Below are 23964 nucleotides of genomic sequence, written 5' to 3' on the forward strand. Positions count from 1 at the left end.
GTTTACAATTGTTTATTTAATACCCTTGGCAGCGGTAATTGTTAGTTTTTTTTATTTTTAAATATGTATTTTAGTTGCAAAGGGTATTTCAACTTCGTGCTAGCCGAAGCTTTATTTTACTTTATTATTTTTTTTTTTTTTTTTGTATTTTTCGAGATCTTTTTGTAGGGGGGATTGTTTTGTTTGTGTCTGTATTTGTGTGTGTGTATAAATTATTAATTAAAGTCTAGCTTAAATGCGTGTGTGAAATACTTGTAGCTTTCGATTGAATTCTTGAAATATTTTGCAGCGCTATCAAAATTGTACAACGGTTCTTTTTTCTTCTTTTTTGCCTCTTCTTGTTCTTTCTTTAATAATTTGTTTTTTAATTTTAAATTTGTTTTTGTTGTTAGTTAATCTACGCTATAAATTATTTTAAAATTTATTAACACAGATGACTTTATAGATTTTTTCCAAACAGTTGCCCAATTCTTTCAATTCTTTTTCTTTTGTTTCTTTTCGTTTTGTTTTTTTCTTTACTCAAAAATACAATTAGCTGCCTCACTGTATTAAACATTATTTATATGTATGCATATTGTTATTGATTAATGTATGCCAATTGTTAGGTTTCCTTATTTGTTGTTGTTTTTTAATCTACATTTAAATACACAGCTACACACATTGAATTCTCTGTTGTTGTTTGTTGTTTTGTTTGTGGTTTTTTTCTTTTTTTGTTTTCTTTTAATATTAAAATCTTAAGCTAGAAACACATCAATTATTATAAATATTTCATATATATATATTGTATATATCTATATAGAAACAGAGTTTGGAACTCTGCACAAGAAAGAAATATTTGGGTAGGTGGCAAAATTAAAGAGAATACATTGATTATGATAATATTATAGATATAGAAAATCATCAAATATGGGAACAGAACTTAGTTATAAGGTAATTCTCTCCTTTTCTTGCTTACATTTTTTTGTTTGAGACTTGTGGGTAATACGAAATCAATTTTTAAGTATTTATGTATGTGTGTTGTTTGAGTGTGTGTGGTGTGGTGTGTGTGTGTGTGTGTGTGTTTTCTTTTAATATTCATAATTATTATATAATATCACATCAACTTTGTTTTTTATTTCTTTTGTTTTATATATATAATTTTTTCCTTTGCAACTCTTCTTCTTTAACTTCTCGGTTCTACTCTTGCTTTGCTTATTGTTTGATTCCTCATATATATATATATTTATCAATATATGTAGGTATATATATAAAGAGCTTTTATAGCCTAATAAGATCGCGAAGAAAAACATACATACACTTACATGTATGCATATATATATCAACTACCACATTATAGAGAATTTGTTGTATCCGTATCCGTTATCCATATCCGTATTCCGTAAGTGTATCTTGTATTTCTTTCGATATACACATACATACTCATACATAGCTTATTTCGATTAATACTCTTTTGTTTTTTTCCTCTTACATTTTTCGCTGGTTTTCTCATATTTTTCTTTTTCTTATGCTCTTTGCATTTTTGTGTTTTGTTAAAAAAAAAATAACGGATAACCGGCAACCGTTCACTGAGTGAAATTTTGTTTATAATATTTTCAATATTTGTTTTTAGTTTAGTTTTTGTTTTTTTTCAAAAGTTTCTTTTTTTATAAGCCAAAAAGTCAGTCCAATAAGAGTTTTGAGTTGCCTGCAACTGCAGTTGATTTGTTTGTTGTTTTTGTTTTGTTTTTCCCCTTTTTCTTTAGGTCTCAAAATACATAATTGTTGTTGGTTGTTGTAGTTGTAGTTGTAGTTGTTTTGTTATTTGTTTGTTTTTTTTTTTTTTGCTGGAGTAGTTGAATTGTGGTCCAAAGTTTGCCTCTTTATGGGTTTGTTTTTGTTTTATTTTGTATGAATACGTAGCAGACGCCGACGTGAAAGCTCACCAAAAGTTTACAGCTGCTCTTCATCTTTATGCTTCTTCGTTGAGTGTTCTTCTTAATCATCATTTTATTCGGAGGGATTGTGTAATGAGTTAAAGCAGCGCTCACACGCCCCCACGTCCACGCCTTCCATCTGCATGCCTCATATGTTCGTTTGTTAGCTGTTCTGTATTTCTACTCGGACGAGTAAAGCTTATTCTTGGTCAAGGTGAAATCGGGACTGATCATAATCGTATTGCTGCGTGTAAGATTTCTGTGATAGGAAGACAACACAAAATATTACAGTTAGTTATCAATGCTAACAATGCCAATGATTGTGCCCATCTAGACGTCTCTGTCACACTCACTTGATAAACTGAGGCAGTAGCGAGGTCCAGCCGCTTTTGTCCTGCTTCAGCGTCAAATAAAGCTCGAAAATGGACACAGTGTCCGGATCAACCTTGAACGAAGCAATGCGCCTGTAAAGCGAACGAGGAAGGAAGGGGAGTTAGCTAAAGCTTTGCTTAATGGGATCGTTGAGCTTTCGCACTCACCTAGCGTTGTCTGGCTCGCTCTCGAACTCAATGAAAATAGTGCAAGCTCGCTCTCCGCACGGCTCTCGCTCCGACATGCGTATTATTTCGGCTGCAATGCGTTGGGTGAGATCGTTAGGCAGCGTCACCTCGGTGCAAGCGAGATGGCGACTCTTTGCATCGCGCAGTTTTGTCTGCAGTCGCTGCGAAAGCTCCTGCACAGCGCCTGGATTTACATCGTCCAGATTGTCAATGGCGCCGAAGCGCGACGCCGCCGTCGACTGCATTGGGGAGGCGGGCAGCGTGGGTGGCGGCGCCGGCGGAGCTGCCTGCAATACATTCGACATATAGGCGGCAGCGCTGCTGACCCCATCAAAGGCCAGTGGCGAAGCTGGAGGCTTGGCCGTCGATACCGCTGCTCCTGAGGATGTTGTCGATGATGTTGATGCCGAGGAAGAGAGGCGAGGTCGCGTCGGATTGAGCGCGTAATGTTGATGCTGACGCATGTGCAGCACCGATGCTGGATGTCCATCCACAACATCAACGTCACCAATATCCACGTCAGCCACGTTCACCTCGGCTGCAGCAGCTGCTGCTACTGCTGATGTTGGCGGCGCAGTAGCTGCGACGCCCGTTGCTGAAGCCGTTAACGGTGCTGGTGCAGTCAGCGGACTCGTCCAGTCTGCAATTATACAAAAGAGTTGCATGAGTTTTCAAGTCACCAACAAAAGACAAACGAGGAACAAAAAACAACGACCGGCTGCAGATGAAATAAAGCCACAAAAACCGCAGAGTATAAAAAAAAAAAACAGCTGATGTCTGCTTTGCCACCGGCAAAACTCGTACTCTCCCACTTATGTTCTCTCGATAGCCGGAGAGTGCAAGTAAGCAAGCGAGAGAGAGAGCGAGCGAGCTTGCGCAAGCTCGAATTTACACTCAGCACAAAGCGCAGGCTCGCCAACAACAACAACTGACTCAATGACTTCCAGGGGGCAGCGGGGCAGCACGAAATCACCTGGCAACAACAGCTGGAAAATCAGCCGTTCGCTTAAGCAGACCCCCGGCCATCTTCTCTAGCCCCCCGCACAGCAAGCAGTCAACCAGCCATTAGGTAATGTGTTGCGTCCCCTGCCTTCTCTTCTTTTCGCTTCATGTGGCAGAGGCCTCAACGTTTCCAGCTGACGATTGCGCCGTCTCTTTCGCTCGTTTGTTAGTCAGCAGTTTCTTTCAGCACTCATTTGCCTTGCTGTGCAGTTTGCCGTTGCGGCCCCACGCCTCCCTCTACTCATACAACAGTCCATCTCTTGCTTTATGTGTCTTCTTTGTCGTTTGCCTTTGGCTGCACAGTTTTTATTTCTTTTGCTGTTATTTTAATACTCAAGCATACAAATACAAAAGCCCAGACGTAGAGGGAGTCGTAGAGGGGAATGAAACTGAGGCTGAGCCGAGCGCAGCAGCCGCACAGTGGTCAATTGTTCGCATAAAATGCATGCAAATATTATATTTTTTCTTTTTGTGAACTACTTTGAAATTGTAATTTAACTGTACAATTCACAGTGTTACAAACAAGTACACGCATATGCAACACACATGCTGCACATGCTTATGTCGAAAACATTTACAGAATATTCAACCTATTTGCAACCACTGTCGTGCGTTGCCCAGTGTTTACACACATAAAACATATGTATGCTTGCATGGATACATACATATATAGGCACATGCATCTGTTAAGAGTGTGTTTGTTCAAGGTGTATGTAGTATGTAAATAAAAAAAAACGTTAAATTTCTTACTGTTGTCCCATGCACAAATTAACTACTTGGCTTGACTCGACGATGTCATGTAATTAGCGCTGAAACTCTTGAAGCCCAAGCCTCCCTCCCTCCCCCACCATTCACATACACTTCCCATCTTTGAGCACGCACACACTAACACACAGGCAGAAACGACCTGCCCATTCCATAACACTGGCTGAATGGATATTTTACGCTGTCTCTCTCACTCGCACTTTGGGTACTGTGCACACCCGCGTAATTAAGAAATTAACGACACATGTTTGCGGCTCTCTCGCTCGTTCTCTCGCAATGTACGCTTGTGTATATAGTTGTGTATGTGTTTGAATGTGTGCTGGCTATTGAATTTAGTCAAGTGCCGCATGAAAAGGGTTTGTGTAAAGTCAAAAGCGAAAGCGAAAAGGAAACAGACAAACGAGCGCACACACATTTAATTACACTCACACACACATATATAATTTTGATTCTGTTAGAGAACCACACAGAACGTACGTCTCCCCCGCCTTTTTCTTTTACCCACCTTTGCCAACAAGCAGGCACATCACGCGACATTTGCGACTGTCTGTTTTATGCATTCGGCAATAACAACAAAAACAGCCTAGCAACAGCATCACGCATACTGACACATACAAATGCATGTACTGCATATGCAGCTATGGCCGCTGCTTATGTCAAAGCTTTGTTTGCACAGTTTGTTGTTATTGCAGAAAACCATGCCCAGAACCGTCGTATTCATCTTTCAAACAGTATTTGCCGGTACAGTGGGGGAGTGCGAGCAGTAAAGGGCTACTTTTGCATTATGCGTCTAATGTGTGTGTGCGTGTGGCCTTGAGTTTGAATTGTGGAGAACTGACCAAAAGGTTGATTGAATGTGATTGATGTTTACCTTGGATTGAATTCGTTTCGCAGGCGCTGAATCCTCATCGAAGGCTCCCTCACACCCAAAGTTATATCCATATTCCGTGCAAAAGTAATAATGTGAATATGTGCGTGTGTTATGATACAAACAACACGCGCTTTTTACAAATACTGCATAAATTGGCGATCAGTGTGACCATACACGCCGTATTTAAAATATCTAGCGATAAATATATGTGTATCGATTGTAATTTGAAATAGAGAAGTGAAGCAAGCTTATCGAAAGCAGCTGCAATGGATTTAAATCTCGATAAATTGAAATGTTTCAGTTTGAATACAGGATTATTTTTGCTTGTTTTTGACAGTTTATTTGATATGCAAATAACCGTTGCACAAACTAAGGAAATTAAGTAATTTATTAAACAACATTATTCGGGTTCTAGATTTCCAAGTTTGAATACCACACATGAATATGCATGACTAGACACACACTCACACACACTGCACACATGCATATGTACATGTGTGTGTCCTTCGAAAATAAAATTGCATGCGCTCAGTCAGTCATGAAATTAAATTGACTGCAAATACACACATTACTGGAATAGAAGAGTGAAAGAGACAAGTGACGACTGCAACAACGAGTGCGAGAGAGCGAAAGAGCTTTTGAGGTCTGCCGGTTGGCAGCAAGCAAGCAAAGCAAGCAAGGTGTGCATACGAGCATGTTTTTGCATGCATATGCATGTCTGTGCATGTGTCTGTGTCTGTGCCTGTGCACACACAACGACATGTTGTTGCATGTCGTCGTCGTCAACATAAAGCTGCTGCTCCCTGCCATCCTTTTGCCTTTAGGTGATTTCGAATTTTCGGTCGGTTTACATGTCGCCTCCTCCCCCTCTTCATCCCCAACCCCCGAGGAGGGGTTAACTCATGCCCCAGCTTGGTGTACGTGTCCGTGTCTAATTTGCACGACTGTGCGCCTTGGCCAAGTTTAAAGTGACAGGGATTAACAGGATGTTGCATAATCCGACAGTCAGACACACAACAACAACAACAACAGCAGCAGCAGCAACAAGGACAACAGGATATGCTTCTAAGGGAGGCACAAAAATGCATAAACCAAATTTCGTGTGCTTCAATCCCCCCATAAAAAAAAACCAAAACCAAAAAAAAAAATGGCAACAAAAGAAGAGAAATGAATCCTGTACAACCCTAAGATATGCTTGGCATATCCTGTTCCTTTCATATTTTCCTTGCAAATCTTTTACTGATTGATAAAATCCCTCAATCACCATCAATCAACTGACAACACTATAGTATATCTGCAGATATCTAATTTCAACATTATATCTCTAAGGAACAGCATTGCAAAAAATATCTTTTAATCAATTAAATAAAAAGCTTTTTACTATTTATACATGTTTTTTTTATTGAAATAAAAAATTTTAGAAACAACTTTTTTTCTCTAATTTATTATAAGCGGATTATATTTTCTTCAGAATATTTTACGTTCACACATTATTCTTTTTATTATTCAATTTTTCTATTAAATTAAATGCATTGAAATAACAACTTTTCAATTTTCATAAAAAATGATTATACCCTCCCTCTATCTAACGACTGCGTGGTATAATTACAAAACCTATATAGATTTTACGCTTCGTTATGGTAATTTCTACATTTTTAGTGTCGAAAAAAATTTGTTGAAAACATCAAAAAAATGTTACCATACGCCATAAAATTAATTGAATTAAAAAGCGGCAATAAAAATAATTTTTGGGGTGAAGATTCTTCGAAGAACATTAAATATTAAAAATGTGTACTGCAAATGTTTCGAAATATGCTTCAATAAAAGAACACATCTATAATGTTTAATGAATGGGTATTTTAATAGAGAAATCAAAGCTTTTACGTCACGTTTGGCTGATAAAGAGGTAATTTTTTTTATATGTTCCCTAAAAATACTCTTGGAATTTAAATGAAATGAACAATTTTATTGATGAACTGATGAAAAAGGAGCGGAAAAATTTAGAAAGGTTAGCTTTTAACATCTCAAAATTTACGAAAAGAAAGAATTCTGTAAGAATTTTTAATTCCTTTTGTAATTATAATATTTTTTTAATTTCAGTTTAAATTATCAATTTTTAAGTGTAATTGGAGAATAGCAATATTTTAATTTATTTACTGAACCCTTTCACAAATTTAATGGCACGTATAAATTTTGTTTATATTGTTAATTTAAATTTGTACTGCAGATTTAATACAAAAAATATTTAGGAATTATAATTTTTAATTTTTTACGAAGATTTTGATCTTCAACTTATGGATTAATTTACTTTTATTCAAATTGTAAACTGGATTCAAACTTTTTTAGAGGAAAACATTTTCTCTTTTAAAGAATTAAAATATAAGAAAAAATAAAAAAAGACGCTTCGTTAATTTCAACTGATTAACAACAATTTCAACAATTTTATTTTTGTTAAAATATAAAAGTTGAAACAATTTGCACAATTTTATAATTTTTCCCCCCACGGCTCAACATTTGAGATATCAAATAATTTTAAGCACACTGTGAAATTTGTTGAATATCATGTTTAAGCACAGCAGAATAATAGGAGATTAAAAAAAAAATAAACTTCGTTTAATAAATGATATTTGTTAACTCACCTTTTACTTTTGTTGTACCAATGACACCAAATTGTCCCTGAATATGATTTTGTACTGAGAGCACTTCCATCTTCATAGCGCGGACGGAGAGCGCAGTAAATCAAATTGGAATTATCTCACTCGTCTTTCTCCAATTGGAAATTGTTGTGGGTTGTTTTTGTGCAGCGGTTTTTTGATTGGGATTATTTCTTAGCTTTGCTTTACGGTTGATGTTGATTTTTCGTTGCGTTTTATGGATAGTTGCATATGTGTTGCTCTGTGTGTGTATGTTTGTGTATATAACTATGTATATATGTATTAGAAATGCACTTTAATCACAAGAATTTGATTTGATTTTTGTGTGTACGTGTGTTGTGAGTGTGTTTTATTTATTAATTTATTACTCTGCTTGCATTTGATTATTTCACGTTTTTATTATGTATTATTTTTATTTTTTGTTTTATTACTTTTGTTGATTTTTACGGCACACAATTTTCTGACTGAAGCTTTGTCCTCCTCCTCTCGCCGTGTCTCCTTTTAATGTTGTTGTGTTCTCCTCTCGTTTAACAAATAATTGCAAAAAGTATCAACAACTAAATTTGTTATTCTAGTTAAACATTTAAATTTGTTTTAATACATTCTAAAAAAAGCCGAAACTGCCGCCCGCTTCGTGTTTGCTCTCTCTCTTTCTATGTGTGTGTTCCTTTTTTTCTTTTTCTTTTGCTCTTTAAAATTACGCACAGCACTTGAAAGTTTTTGTGTAGTTGTAGTTGTTGCGAATTTAATTAAAGTACTACAAAGATGTGTTGGTATTTCTGTATGTAAGTGAGTGAGTGTGAATGTGTGTAATGGCTAATGCTGCTGCTAGCGTCGTTCCGTCTCCGTGCGTATTCGAGTGGAGCTGCTGTGTTGCGTGCGGCGGCCGCTGCTTGACTGAACGACACAAGCTCAGCCGCAATTGACGTTGGGCCCTCCGCTCAATAAGAATCAAACTGCACTCAACACTCTCAACACTCGACTCGACTCAACTCAACCCAACTCAACTCAACTCAACTGAAGGCAAACTCAGGGCAAGGCAATTCGATAGCTCACACAGCTGTTCTCTCTCTCTATCGCTCTTGCTCTCTTGCTTTTATTTCGCTCTCTGCGTTTGTGTGCGTATGTCTGTGTGTGTGGGTGAGTGAGCGAGTATGTTGCGGTGTTGTTGTCAGCTGTGTGCGACAAACAACTACAAACAAAATTAAGCGAAGTTGGAGGAAGATGGACGACACAACAAACGGCTAAAAAACGGCTGACGGTGTGTGTTGTTTGTTGAGAGGAGCTTGGGCGGCAACTTCTGTGTGGCGGAGCAGTTTTCCAAAGCTACTATCCGGCCGGCTGTGTGCGCGTCCGCTTTTATAGCAATTTTCCGGCACGGCAGCGCTGCTGCTGCGACGCACTGCTCTGCCAACGAGTGAGTGACTTTTCCCCTTGGCCGTGAATTGGCCAGCGATATATAGAGAGAGGCTCGCCGCTCTCGTTCTCTCTCTCTCTCTCAGTTGCGCCTAGCGGGTTTTGAGTGGCTTTTTTTCGGTTTGCTGCACACGTTTTGTGTGGCAAACATATGTTTCCATGCCGCAACATCAGCTGTTGGGCTGCGGCGCACTCAACATCGCTCTTTTACTCAATTACTCTTAAGTTTAAGAGCGCCAAAGAATGACTCTTGCGAAGTGCATCAAACTCACTCAAGAGCATCACAGCTTAGCTCAGTCCTCGAGTGAAAATGCAAAGTACTCACTTACTTTATTTTCACTAATCAGCTGAGTTGGCACATAATTCCAATTGGAGTATGTTAAAGTTGCTAACAAGATCGGTTTGGCAGTGTTTGAAATGGCGATTTCTAATGGGAAGTGAATCAAAGAACAACAACGATTTGTGTCAAGTTGACAGCTTTGGCCGCGCGTATTGAGGTTAAATCCGAAATATAAATCATGTATTTGATTAATTGCACATTGCTGACTTTTATCCTCTTCGACGTTTTGCTGCATTGCGCGAATGCTGGGTGGAGTGGGAGGTTATCATGGGGCGGGTGCTGCCCTTTAAAACTTTTGGCATCTGTGTGCTGCCACACGCTGTGCCACCTCCCTCCCCAGCATCGCCCTGTTGACGTGGCAATTGTGTTGTGTAAACATTTTTTCAGCATTAACTGACATGTGTAAGCCCCCAACCCCCCTCTCCATCCACCGCCTACACACCACACTTAGAACAGACACACAGCGAAGCAGTAGAAGTAAAAGAAGCAGCAAAGCGACAAGTTTTTGTGGCAGAACTTTGCGCTGCGCTGATCCGTCGCCCCTCTCTCTCTTTCCCCTTCCCACTCCAAACATTCGCCTGCAGCTCAACATCTTGGCAACGCTGACAAATAGTCACGCCAAAAGGAGACAGCGAATGAGAGTGGAAAGAGGAAGAGTGGGAAGCTGGCGCGGCGTATTTCCGTGTATGTGTGTGTGTTAGTGAGTGTATGAAGGAGTGTGATGGGTGGAGGGGGAGTGGGGCGGAGGATTACAATGACTGGCCAACGGCATTGGCGCCATTTTTTATTTGTGTATTAAGATGAATCGTTAAAACAGTGACAGCTCCTGCGCTCGAGCCGAGCAGCGTTTTAATCTACGTTTTTTTTTTGCGCCATCCTTCCCACTCCACTTTTACTTCTTCCTATTCCCGCTGCCGCACAGCAAAACTATAGTCAACTCTCTATATTTGAAGCAACAGCGGAAGCGGCAGTAAATGAAAAAGACAAGCAGCTTTAAACTACTGCAAAAATGTTTCAAGTGAGCATGTACGACTAGAATATATGTTGTAAAAGTATGTGTGTAGTGACATATATACATATATGTATGTTTGTAACAGTTATAAAAGAAACACACATACAAATATCTACACATGCAAATACCTACGAAAGTGCAAACGCAGCAGCTTAACTGCTAGTGCATGATAGATGGCGCCAGCGGTACTGCGATAAGTCCAAGATTATTATTCAGATTACTTGCTCATTAAAATGTTCATCTTGACTGTTAATTTAATAATTAACTATGCCATTTGTTTATTTATTTGTCATTTGATGATTGAATTTGTCAAATAATTCCACGTACACTACATTCTGTCGTTTATGTTTTCCTAAATATGTAAAAAAAATTAAAGTGGTAATCATTTTTTAAAGCCAAACACTTTTTCAATATTACAATTTAAATATGAAATGTTCACTTTATTTCCATTTTGTATTCATTTTTTTTTAAGAATTTTAATATTTCAATTTCTTAGCCAATATTATCTGCTATAATTTTTTTTTTTACTATTATTAGTCAACATTTATTTTATTTATTTTCCAATACCTTAATTACATTTTACTTTTTTTGTAGGTTTTCATTTTTTTCAAACTAATAAAAATTGTATACAGACAATTATTATTATAAAGTATAATATTTTTTTGAAGTTGTTTTTTTATTTATAATATTTTTTCTAAAAACTAAATCTTTCGATTATAAATAGAATTTAATGTGCACGTACATAAATTCATTATTTATTTTTAATTTCGTGTTTAAAAAATTAAGAATTTTTTATGAAATTTTTTTAAATACGTTTTGTTTGTGTATTTTTAATGATTTTCTAGCCTAAAATATACAAGTAAATAAAGAATTAGTTTGTATGCTAGAAAATTAAAAAAAAAACAAGTAAGAAAGCTACAGTCGAGTGTACTCGACTGTGAGATACCCGCTACCCATTTTGAATAAAAGAAATATATTTTGCGGTATTTTCTCAAAATATACCAAATATACTGCAAAAATACTAAAAATATACCGAATGGTATAATTGGTATATCGACATAGTACCGTATTCAAAATATACCATAGACAGCACAATATACCAGATTGTCAGCCAAAGCAACTAAGACCCCTAGTAAGTAGGCGTGTTTGCCCATACAAAAGTATTTCTTTAATAACTTCGACAATTTTTATCTGATCGCAACCAAATTTTCAGGAATCATAACTACTATAGTTATTAGTTAATTGGCAACTCTAGCTTTAAATTTACGCTTGTTATTCGATTTTTTTGATTTGCGGGGGCGGAAGTGGGCGTGGCAAAAATTTGAAACAAACTTGATCTGCGTGCAAACATAACAAATGCTGTCGAAAAAAAATTATAGCTCTATCTCTTATAGTCTCTGAGATCCAGTGTTTCATACGGACAGACGGACAGACGGACAGACACACAGACGGACAGACGGACATGGCTATATCGTCTCGGCTGTTGACGCTGATCAAAAATATATATACTTTATAGGGTCGGAGATGCCTCCTTCTACCTGTTACATACATTTCCTGCCGGCACAAAGTTATAATACCCTTCTACCCTATGGGTAGCGGGTATAAAAAATACGTCGTACAAAAAAAAAAACAAATTTCAATAAAATGTACAATTAAATAAAATATTAAATGATATTTTCTAATACTTTATTTAATTGTGCAATTTATACAAAACTTTCGTTATTTTGTATGCCAGTTTTTAAAGGATTTTCTAATACTTTATTTAATTGTACATTTTTTATTTTGGTTATTATTAAATGTAGCTTCAAAATGCATTGAATATCAAGTTGATATCTGAACAAATGTGCGATTTTAAATATGCATAAAGCATGCGAAACAACTTCCACCTGGCTGCTTTGAAATTCAGCGCAAGTGCAAGATGTTGCACGTTGGTAAGCGGTAAAGAGTAAACAGAATACTGGATTGAAATGGGGATTACGAGTGTTAAAGTGTAAAGACGGTGGCTGACTGTTTACTGCTTATTGTGAACTTTTGATGCGGCTGCTTTGTGTTCAACTTATGAAAGCAAAAGTTTTTGATAACATTGCGAACACGTTTTCCGACTCCTCGGCTAATACACACAAATGCACTTCAAAGTGGGCCAGTTTGGGGGGCGTGGCAGGGACGGGGCGGAGAGTAGCTGGGGTTAACATCAAAGGAGAATCCCACACTGAAGTAAATTCCGCTAAAAGCTGCGTTTGTTTGGCCAAGGCACTTAAGCTATCGGTCCAATCCTTTCCACAGCAACAGCTAAGCGTGAAAAAACAGCAAAGAAATCAAAATTCGAAACTACTCGCATGCAGAGTGCGGGAGAGAGTGAGAGGGGGTGTGAGTGAGAGGGAAGTCAGCTCTTCTTGCAGATGGAGGTACTCTCATTTCTGGGCGAAGAAGCAGCGAAGGATTCGATTGAACGAGCCCAGCGAATGGACCACTTAATGCGCCTTTGTGAAGTGCCCCAACGCGGCTACTGCTGTAATAATACCCTAACAAAGGGTGTTACGAATGCAGCACTCATTGTGTCAACTACTGAATTCTTTCATACTTTCAAGATGAGACAATTTATTTTTCTTTGAATAATTTTATATAATTTATTGTTAGCACAATTATTTTTTATTTTTGTATCTTTGTTAGAAAAATGTAGATTTTAATCAGGCGATTGGCGATAAATTTAGTTAGATTTGAAATTTATATATTTCTAATTGAAATATTTAAAAAATGAAATCTCGCTAGAGCTTAGAAAATTGCAATAAAATCGAGATTTATTATTAAGTTTTACATATATGAAGTCAAAAATTAATAGAGAAATTTTGTTAATTTTTCGGAAAATCTTAAAAGTTAAAAATTTATAAAAAATATGATACTCATAGCTTTAAGTTTTTAAATAATTTTGGGTTTAAATTTAAATTGTTGTAGTATACAATGTTAAAAAAAAATATATATATACATATGTGTATACATATATTATATATATACGTATATATATATAATAAATCTATTTAAGTTATAATTATATAAAATATGTACATAAAATAAAATTAGACTAAAATAATTTGTTAAGTAATGACAAACGTTACATCGTCATATATATTTTTAGTAGGAGAAAGGAAAAATAGTTATAAAAAGTCACTTCAGTAATTTATAAAATTAAATGCATCATTATTTATAAGCTATAGATTGTTATACTAAAACAAACACGCATAAATATGTAAAAAAAATAAATAATAATAATTATAATAATCATATATTAATAATTAATTAATTTAGTTAGTGTAGTTAATTGTAATCTACAATATAGAACGTAAATTTTTATATAGATAACATCAGAGCTTTTCTATAATAAAAATCGAGAGAACGCACACTTCAAGAGAGAGAGAGCTAAAAAAATAAGTGTGACCAGACGTAGAAAAGCTTACACAGTCTCAGTTCACCAAAGTGATACCTTATTGTATCTAGTATTTATCTAGTATCTGTCAATACTGAAATGGTCACACTATAAACTCGAATACCAAATATTTCCCGACATATTCTATACGAAAGAAAGTGTATTTGGCGTTCGTTGTGCTGGCGCTAACTCGAATTTCGTATTGGATGCTTTATAATGCGTTGCACGTTTTACCAATAAAACAACAACAACAACGACAACAGCAACAACTAGAAGCGTAGCTGGGGCTGGGGCAAGTGCGAGAGAGAGGAAGAGAAGGGGGGGAGGGGGGAGAGTGGTGGCAAGGGGCCAGTACAAGTCGCAATCCTTTAAGTTTCGGTTACAACGGAATCGTTGCTTCCCTTCCCTTCACCCCCCTTCGATGTTTTGCCCACCCACATCGATTTTCATGTGATTTGTGTAGACGTGTTTGGTTTTTTATTGATTTTCACTTGATTCTCTCCATATGCTTAAATATACTTAAGCCAGTACGTGCACATTTCCATCTCATGGGCAACCGCAGCTCAGAGTGGAGAGGGAGAGAGAGAGAGAGGAGGGAGAGCGAGAGAGAGAGAGAGAGAGAGAGAAGTAGTAGAAACAGCAGCAGCAGCTCTAATGTCAGGATCATGTGAGGTTATCAACATAATTTCCACCGAACCCACATCCACTTCCACATCCACACATTCACATTCACATCCTCATCTACAACATTCACATCCAGCCCATCGACTGCACACACTAAACCCGGCCATTTCCCACATGTTTCTAGTTTATGATGTAGTAAGTTTTTTTTTTTGCTCTTCACAGGACCACAACGTTGTTGTCCTTGTTGTTGTTGCTGTTGTTGCTGTTCGTGCTGCTGTTGATGATGGGAGCGTGTGCGGTTTGATAAGACTTGGGAATTCAGTTCAATTTTGTAGGGTTCCGTTTGCAATGCCTTTTCCTTAAAGTTTCTCTCAAAAATCGGCGAGAAAAACTAGGCAAAAGTCAAGCGTACTCAACTGGGCGTATACGTTATTAAAGTGCGTTCAAATATGCGTATACTTAATGTCGGCGCACTGCGACAGTATTCGGCATTCGCTAAGTATATTTAAGCCCAAAAACAATGTTGGTAGTTGTTTGAATAATTGAAGCGCAAAGAGAGATTTAGTCTTCTTCATTACTTACAAATATTTGAAGGTTCCTTGGAATTAGAAAATAATTAAAACTAAGGAAACAACATTAGACCCATTTCTAGTTATAATTTTTAAAGTACCTTAAAAGTACATTTTATTATTTGTCACTTTTTGATTTTGCCTTTATTCAATTTCACTTTAAATTATAGCTAAGCTTATTTAAAAAGTATTAGAAATATCTTCACAAAAATCAATAATGTAAAATAAATTGCCGAATTTACACATTTGTTTGCTTTAGTTTACATTTAACATTTCTGTAAACTATTAAACTATTTACTTGAGAAATTTTTTTATGATTAATGATTAATGAATACTGAATGTGTTGATTGGGATATTTTTTTTGGCGTTTACATAATGTTTTTTTTAAGCTTTTTAAATTGTTATGATTTTGTTTGTAAATTAGTCAAACAAAACCACTCGCTTGTATTATAATTTAATGGTAATAATAAATATTGTAGGATAAATTTTTCCTAACTTTTCTTTAGATACTAACTTACTATAATATCAATATATATATATCGATATATTATAACTTTGTGCCGGCAGAAAATGTATGTAACAGGTAGAAGGAGGCATCTCCGACCCTATAAAGTATATATATTCTTGATCAGCGTCAACAGCCGAGACGATCTAGCCATGTCCGTCTGTGTGTCTGTCCGTCTGTCCGTATGAACACCTACATCTCAGAGACTATAAGAGATAGAGCTATAATTTTTTTTCGACAGCATTTGTTATGTTTGCACGCAGATCAAGTTTGTTTCAAATTTTTGCCACGCCCACTTCCGCCCCCGAAAATCATAAAAATCGAACAACAAGCGTAATTTTAAAGCTAGAGTTGCGAATTTTGGTATATACAATAATTACTATAGTAGTTATGATTCCTGAAAATTTGAATTCGAAAATTTGTGGAAGTTATTAAAGAAATACTTTTGTATGGGCAAAAACGCCTACTTACTAGGGCTCTTAGTTGCTTTGGCCGGCGATCTGGTCCATTGTGCCGTCTATGGTATATTTTGAATAGTGTACTATATCGATATACCAAACATACCATTTGGTATATTTTAGCATTTTTAGTATTTTCGGTATATTTTGAAAATAATACCGCAATATTTTGCCTTTATTAAAAATGGGTAGCGGGTATCTCACAGTCGAGTTCACTCGACTTTAGCTTTCTTACTTGCTTAAATTTCTGGCAATTTTGCAATGCTTCTCTATAAATCTCTTGCCTAGATATCTTCAGTGAAAATGTCTTTAACGCATACAGCTACTTAAAGCTGTCAGGGGCGAAGAGAACTCCCCGCTCGCTAAGTGGAAATGTCTGACGTGGAGATGTCAGATCTCAGGGGATAGTTGGGATAGATTGTAAGACAAAGTCCTTGATGTGCTAGCTGTTGATTTATGCCAAGAGCAGAAGGTACTTGTCGGAATCGGAATCGGAATCAGAATTGGAGTTGGAGTTGGAGTCCTTCAAAGCGAATTAGATATGCAATTGTCAATATTTGATGGTCTCATCAATTTAACCACAATTCTTCGGCGCTTTCTCTCCTTCTCTTCTCCCCATCTCGAAGTTGCTTAAATTTGCTTTGGCATTTGGCCGCGATGCCAATTGAAATGCCTGCCACAGTCGGTGACCGTCGCTGGCTGACATTTGACATGATTATGTACATTTGTTGTTGCGGCAATTTGCATGCCACAAGAGAGAAGAAGAAAGAGAGAGAGAGAGAGAGAGGGAGAGAAAGAGCGCGGAAAAATTCGAATCTATCAGCGGGTTTTCTTGACTATGCTGCACTTTTCTTTAGTCGGACTTTCATTCACACTTCCTTATTCGTGTTTTTCGCTGTCACGAAAATACACTCACACACACACACCCACACACATAGACTTTGGTGTGCCTGCTAGGCAGAAGTGTCCTTACAACATTTTTTACTTTGTAACGCAAATTCTGAAGTAAGCATGAATAATGCATGCATTGTGTGTAATTCTTCAAGTACTTTGCCATGCCAACGACAAGCACACATCAGCAAAATCTCCTCCACCTCTCTTTTCTCAACCCCCCCACCCCACCCTCTTCAAACTCTCCCCCTTCCTGGCTAACCGCACAGCGTCAACCTATTTATATTTTCCTCCTTTTGCTTTTGGCGGGGTGTCGAAATTTATTGCACGCTCTTTTGAATTACAAATTTATTTTAATATTTGGCCACACCAAAAAAAAGTAAACCGAAAAAAATAACCAAAACCAAACAAAACAAAAAAAACGACCTCCTGACAAACCCCGCATTTAAATATATTATACGTGTCTATAGGAAAATGTTTGCAAAAGTCGCGAAATTTAGGCGGCGCTTTTTTCGCATGATAATCTCAGCCTATTTCCCAAGACATTGTCAAACATATGTAAATATATATGTACATATTTTTATATGCCTAAATTTAACATAAATTGTCTTTATTAAATCGACTGTAATTTAATGTTAAGACTTTATTAAATTTGTGTTTATTGCAACAGTGAATTTTTATAAATTTTTTGTATGTCCGATAAATGTTTCTTTTATATGAATGTAAATATAAGCAATAAAATTAAGTTTATTTTAATAATAAATAAATAAGTATAAATAAAAAATAATAATAACACAAAATACATAAATGCAAAAATAAATACAAATATTACATTTTATACATACGTTTTTTTTTCATAAGATATGTACTAATAAATCGTATCATCAAATTAAAATTATAAATAAATGATAGGACTATCTCAATTATTTAAAATCATTATACTTGTAATAATAATAATTTTAAAGATATAAATAAACCTTAAATAACATGGTAAATTGTTTATATTATTGTCATTTTATAAAAGCATTTATTAAAAGAATTAAAATATGTGAATTTATTTTATTACTTATTTTAAAAGCTTTCTTCATCAATTTCTATAAAAATTTTTTATTATTTAAATAACGAATTTTAAATATAACTAATTCAATCAGCAATGTTCAAGTTTTTTATGTACATATATAATATATGTGATATGTGATACATATGTAAAGTATTAAAGTAAAGTTTTAAGTATAATCAAAATTCGGCTAATTGGATCACTCAAAAGCTCTCGCCACTTCTAGTTTCATTATCAAGAAGCCTCTCTTAGACAGACGCCTTCACTTCCGCTATGGACTTTTGAGCTGAACCCACATCCGTTGATCACGTGATAATTCCAAAATCATACAGCACTCCGAGCTATATTCTTCGTCGATTTAAATGAAACTTTTAGTTTCAAATTCATCTTGTCCGCGAGCAGTCGAAATATTCAAAATGTGCAAAATAAAAATCAAAACAGTTCTTTTCTTAATAGTACTTGAAATATTCTTTGTGACCATAGCTGCCTTCGAAGAGGTGAGAATAGTTACATAAAGCAGTGTACGACATTGAGTGATAAGAATGTTTACATTTTCTTCTTATCAGACGTGCGAATCGGACCGAAATATGGAAGAACAGTGCCGCTTGCATAACTATAAGACTGTGAAACCATTGCTTGATTATTTTAGGCAAGTTCGAAATGAGTTAGAAGACAGTGAAATTAAGGAAAAGAAGTTAAATGAATTGAATTCTAATCTTATAGAAAAGTATCATGAAATTGTAAGAATTCATGAAAAATTCATGAAGGACGAAGCTCTATTAGATAAGTATAAAAACAAACTACTTAAAGGGGAAAACGATTTGCAATTGAGTCAAAATAAAGTTGAGAAATTACAATCTGAAATTAATTCAAAACAAAATATTATTCTTAAATTAGAAGGACAATTAACAGATAAATCCACCAACTTAGAAAATTGCGAACTTCAATTCAAAAATCTTAATTCTAGCTTAATTGAAAAAGATGAAAAAATAAAGAGATTTAGTGAGAATATTCAAAATAATACTGAACATCAGAAAACACTTGAGTTGAAATTAGAGAAGAGTAAATCTAAATTAATAAAGCAAGATAAAGATATTCAGTTATGCCAATCTGAAATTGATACATTGAACAGGAAATCAGAAAATATCAGTGAACGACAGAAAAAAATTGAATTGCAATTCAAAGATAGTCAAACTAAGCTAATAGATAAAGTGAAAGAAAATCAGTTATGTCAATCTGAACTTGATAAGTTAAGACCCACTTCTTGCATCCCTTTCGGAGATTCAGATGTTCATAAACTCAATGTTTCTGGCATAGGTTTCTTCGATGTTTTATGCGATAGTCAGTTAGCTGGACCTGGATGGATTGTAATACAACAACGAGTTGGGGGAAATGAGAGTTTCAATAGGGATTGGGCAACGTATCGCAAAGGTTTCGGTTCTTATAAGAGCGATTTCTTCCTCGGACTAGAGAAAATACATCGTATCACGAGTTTGCAGCGATTCGAACTTTATATACATTTGGTTGCTGTGAATGGAAGTGTTTTTAATGCTCGATATGACGACATCAAAATATCTGATGAAGACAGTGGATATAAACTGAGTTTGGGTAAATTCAGTGGAACTATTAATAAGAATTCGATGAGAACCTGCGAGGATGAGAAATTCACAACATTCGATCGCGACAACGATACGCATTTAAAAGACAACTGTGCGAAATTGTACAAAAGTGGCTGGTGGTATACGCATTGTTATAATTGGTAAATATTCAAAATTGTTATTTTTGATGGAATACACATAATTATTGATTTTGGTTTTTGCTTATGCAGTCATTTAAATGCACCATATGGGCCAAATCTATTTTGGTTTGAGAAAAATAGAATCATACTTAAGGAAGCTAAGATGCTAATTCGCCCAAAGAAACGATGAAGAAGTGAGTAACTGACGAGCTGAAATTAGAATATTTGACTCAATTGTGTAATCATTTGTATATAATTGGTGCATTAAGAAATTGCGTTCTGAATAATAAAACGATCGACTATTTAATGCATCGATTTATTTATTGAATAGAAATAGATCTGTTTTTATTGTATTTTATGTTTTAATGTAGCAAGTTGTAAGTCTCTAAATGATTTCAGTAGAGGTGCAAATACTTAAAAGTAAGTCAACTTATTATTAAATATATATATTAAATATTTTATTGCCAACAACTTTGTTCTATTCCAAAATTTCGTATTTATATTAAAGTAATTTAAAAAGGTGTTTTTATTACGGTTTGGCTAACAATCTGGTATGTTTAGTACATTATAGTATATTTTGAAAGCAGTACTATATCAATATATAATATTAGGTCTTTAACATAATTCTTGCGGGTTTTTTTTCAAACTTTGAACGTTTATTTAAGAAAAACATGTACAATAGTATTATTCAAAGTATCTGAAGCCATCTGAAGCTATGAATTTTACCCATCTTTCTAGCAATTTGTGGATTCCATCTTAAAAGAACTGCACCGGCTTTACGGCCAAGAACGAATCAAGCCAATTTCTGATACCCTGTTTTGATGTGAACCGTATTCCAGTGAGGACGTTCTGCATCGACCGAAAAATTTATAATCAGAGGGGGCAAGGTATGGGCTATAAGGCGGGTGGGGTAACATTTCCCATCCATTGTATTCCAAATAGTTTTTTAACCGGAATGACAACATGGGACCGTGCTTTGTCATGATGGAAAATAATTGCATCGTGCCTTGTCGCATATTCCGGGCGTTTTTCGGATATTGCTCTTTTCAAATGGATTAGCTGTGTTCGGTAGCGTTCTCTATTAATAGTTTCACCCGATTTGATCAACTCATAATACAGCACACCTTTCTGATCCCACCAAATGGCTGCGTCTTCCAAGTCAAAATCGCTACTTTTAAATCCTGCGAACCACTTTTGGCACATTCGCTCAGTTAGAGAATGTTCACCATAAACTTTCACCAAAATAAGATGACTTTTGGCAGCAGATTTCTTCATATTGAAGTAATGAAGAAAAACTTCCAGCAAAAACACTTTTCCAGGCCCAAATTTCGACATATTTGAGTGTATCAAAAATATTGTTGTTGACATATATTGAAACAGATGCACAATAACAATAGTTTTTCAACGCATGTCTGGAGTATTGAAACGATAGTAGAATAATCATGCGGCGCCATCTCTTAGCAAACCACACGAATTAAGTAATGGACCCAATACATTTTATACATACGTTTTTTTCATAAGATATGTACCAATAAAATGTATCACCAAATTAAAATTATAAAATAACGATCAGACTATCTCAATTATTTAAAATAATTATACTTGTAATAATGGGAATTTTAAAGATATAAATAAACCTTAAATAACATTGTAAATTGTTTATATTATTGGCATTATTTAAAAGGATTTTTTAAAAGTTTTAAAATATGTGAATGCTTTAAATTTAGTTTTATTCTAAAAATTTGTATTTCCTCTTAAATTAATTTTATTACTTATATGTGATATGTGATACAGTGACGTGCAAGTCTGAGTACATGTTTGCAACTACTGATTTGGGTTCGCAAAAAAAAGTTATTAGTAAAGTAAATGAGCCCAAATTTATTGTGTTTATTCTTTGAATATTTATTAACTTAATCTTATACAAAATATAACAAAAAAAAAAAACTAATTGGTCTAATTAAGAAACAAAAACCAAAAAAAACTCGCATGTACTCAGTTATGCTCATTTTAAACACTTTTCAACAAACACTTTTTTTTAATACGAGGGTAGCTATTTATATTTCTGGCCTAATAATGAAAATGCGAATATTTATAAAAAATGCGCTCAAACCAATTGTTGAAGCACTTTTTCCACTTTGATTGAGGCACCTCCAAAACATGGTTTTTGAACGCTTTAACAGCATCTTCTGACATCGAAAATCGATGACCATCGATGAATTTTAAAATTAATTCTAATAAAAGTACTACTGTGGGCAAAAAGTAAGGTGAATTTGTTTGTAAAATGAAAAATCTTTATTTATTCTTCTAAATCAATATCATGCCCTTCAAAGTAATCCCATCCCGATAAAATACACTTATGCACACTTTTTTCCTATCCTCGAAACATGCCCTTTTCGGTATAGCAATCAGTGCCTTCTTCGATTTAGCTTTTATCTCCTCAATCGACTCGAAACGCGTTCCCCGAAGTGGTCTCTTCAGTTTTGGGAATAGTCAGAAGTCACACGGAGCCAAATCAGGCGAAAACGGTGGTTGTGGAACGATATGCCTCGAATTTTTGGCGAAATGTTCAAGAAAAACGTGTACAGAAATTGGTCGTTTTTAGTACCTAACGAGATTTAACTTTTCGTAGGCCCAAATGGTCTTTCAAAATGGTTTTCACAGATCTTTTTGATATTCCGATCATATCAGTAAGGTCTCTAATAGTCAACCGACAATTTTTGCCTCCGCTTCATTGACGTGTTGGTCATCTGTTGACGTCGATGGTCGTCCGGAGCGCTCCAAGTCATCGACACGTTCTCGACCCTCTTTGAAGTCTTTGTACCACTTAAAAACATTTTTTTGTGACATGGTAGAATCACCAAAGGTCTTCCGCAACATCCTCAACGTTTCCGCAGCCGAAATTTTATTCGGCAAACAAAATTTGATGGCACTTCTCATTCAGACATTGTAAAAAATCGAAAAATGCACTCTTGGTCGCTTGGAAAACACAAGCGTAAATATATTTCTGATAATGACATTCATATGAAATTTGGCCCAGATGTCATCAACAGTCTTGCCAACTTAAGAAAAAAAAGAATTAGGTCGTATTGTTAGGTCCGCGAAGTTTAAATTGAAAATTCACCTTACTTTTTGCCCACAGTGCCAATAACTAAACAAAGACTAGAATAGGATGTTAAGAAGTGTGACATTTCAATGCTTATTTGATCTTTTATTTCATGCTCATTTCCTTCACATGTCACCACAGTCCTCAATAACAATCTTTTTTGATGTCTTGCCCGAATTGGAGCCCAACGTTTCCACCTTGCGTATGATATCCATGCCCTCAACTACCTTGCCAAATACAACATGTTTATTGTCCAACCATTCGGTCTTCTCAGTGCATATAAAGAACTGCGATCCATTCGTATTTGGTCCAGCATTCGCCATCGACAATGTGCCTGGTCCGGTGTGTTTTAGCTGGAAGTTTTCATCGGGAAACTTATTGCCATAGATCGATTTTCCACCTGTGCCATTTTGATTGGTGAAATCACCGCCTTGACACATGAAATTTGGTATGACCCGATGGAATGGCGACCCCTTGTAGCCATAGCCCTTCTCTCCGGTGCACAGCGCACGGAAATTCTCCGCTGTCTTGGGCACCACATCGGAACGCAGCTCCATGACGATGCGCCCCAGCTTCTCGCCACCGGCGTTGATGTCAAAATACACACGAGGTAAAGTCATTTTCACTTCGTTGCAAAAAGTGCGGAGGAAAGCCAGCTCTGCAATTAAATAGTAAAAATAGTAAATCAAAAAAAAAATAAATAAATAAATAAATAAAATAAGTTTGATTACCGATAAAAAAAAGGAACAAATTTTTTATGTGACGTTCAAGTTCAAAGCCTAAGCTGTAATGATGAACACTGTTGAGTGCAGCAACATCAAATTTAATAGTAGATAAGTCAAGGCCTACTCAAATTTAAACTAGCCGGTTCAATAGACATACGAGTAGATTGTAAGATATGGATGGGAGTGAAGTGGAGTAACATTACTTACAGTTATGTGGTATTTATACGAGAGCGGAAAACGTTTCATATGATAAGTGTACAGTGGCGTGCCAGTCTGAGTACATGTTTGCAACTACTGACTTTGGGTTCTCATAAAAGAGTTATTAGTAAAGTAAATGAGC

At 35.7% G+C, this 23964-nt stretch overlaps 3 protein-coding genes across 4 annotated transcripts; 1 reads left to right on the top strand and 2 right to left on the bottom strand.

Moving 5' to 3' along the window:
* Positions 1-110: 110 nt before the first annotated feature.
* LOC132794366 (protein charybde) lies at positions 111-9104 on the bottom strand. Of its 2 annotated transcripts, none has more exons than XM_060804772.1 (4): positions 7751-9104; positions 2453-3113; positions 2267-2377; positions 111-2172 (listed from the first exon to the last, which is right to left on the bottom strand). In XM_060804772.1, the coding sequence occupies exons 1-4, from the start codon at positions 7824-7826 to the stop codon at positions 2094-2096; spliced, it is 927 nt and encodes a 308-aa protein (XP_060660755.1). In that variant the 5' UTR covers positions 7827-9104; the 3' UTR covers positions 111-2093. The 2 variants fall into 2 exon arrangements, with proteins under 2 accessions (XP_060660755.1, XP_060660756.1); XM_060804773.1 differs by lacking the exon at positions 7751-9104 and adding an exon at positions 5112-5238.
* Positions 9105-18451: 9347 nt separating this feature from the next.
* On the top strand, positions 18452-19821 carry LOC132788165 (angiopoietin-related protein 7-like). The gene is made up of 2 exons (XM_060795497.1): positions 18452-18555; positions 18625-19821. Exons 1-2 carry the CDS (start codon positions 18475-18477, stop codon positions 19819-19821), a joined length of 1278 nt encoding a protein of 425 aa, XP_060651480.1. The 5' UTR covers positions 18452-18474.
* Positions 19822-22983: 3162 nt separating this feature from the next.
* LOC132792627 (peptidyl-prolyl cis-trans isomerase) lies at positions 22984-23738 on the bottom strand. The gene is made up of 2 exons (XM_060802062.1): positions 23631-23738; positions 22984-23557 (listed from the first exon to the last, which is right to left on the bottom strand). The coding sequence occupies exon 2, from the start codon at positions 23517-23519 to the stop codon at positions 23025-23027; it is 495 nt and encodes a 164-aa protein (XP_060658045.1). The 5' UTR covers positions 23520-23557; positions 23631-23738; the 3' UTR covers positions 22984-23024.
* Between the last annotated feature and the right edge of the window lie 226 nt (positions 23739-23964).

This window comes from Drosophila nasuta, chromosome 3 (assembly GCF_023558535.2).
Source record: "Drosophila nasuta strain 15112-1781.00 chromosome 3, ASM2355853v1, whole genome shotgun sequence".
Classification (NCBI taxonomy): domain Eukaryota; kingdom Metazoa; phylum Arthropoda; class Insecta; order Diptera; family Drosophilidae; genus Drosophila; species Drosophila nasuta.

Excerpts from the sequence above, each read along its gene's own strand:
- LOC132794366 (XM_060804772.1), bottom strand. The coding sequence starts at position 7,826 with ATGAAGATGGAAGTGCTCTCAGTACAAAATCATATTCAGGGACAATTT. Across the intron at positions 3,114-7,750 it reads TGGTACAACAAAAGTAAAAG|ACTGGACGAGTCCGCTGACT; the intron begins GTGAGTTAACAA and ends GTATAATTGCAG. Across the intron at positions 2,378-2,452 it reads AGCGAGCCAGACAACGCTAG|GCGCATTGCTTCGTTCAAGG; the intron begins GTGAGTGCGAAA and ends TTCGCTTTACAG.
- LOC132792627 (XM_060802062.1), bottom strand. The coding sequence starts at position 23,519 with ATGACTTTACCTCGTGTGTATTTTGACATCAACGCCGGTGGCGAGAAG.
- LOC132788165 (XM_060795497.1), top strand. The coding sequence starts at position 18,475 with ATGTGCAAAATAAAAATCAAAACAGTTCTTTTCTTAATAGTACTTGAA. Across the intron at positions 18,556-18,624 it reads CCATAGCTGCCTTCGAAGAG|ACGTGCGAATCGGACCGAAA; the intron begins GTGAGAATAGTT and ends TCTTCTTATCAG.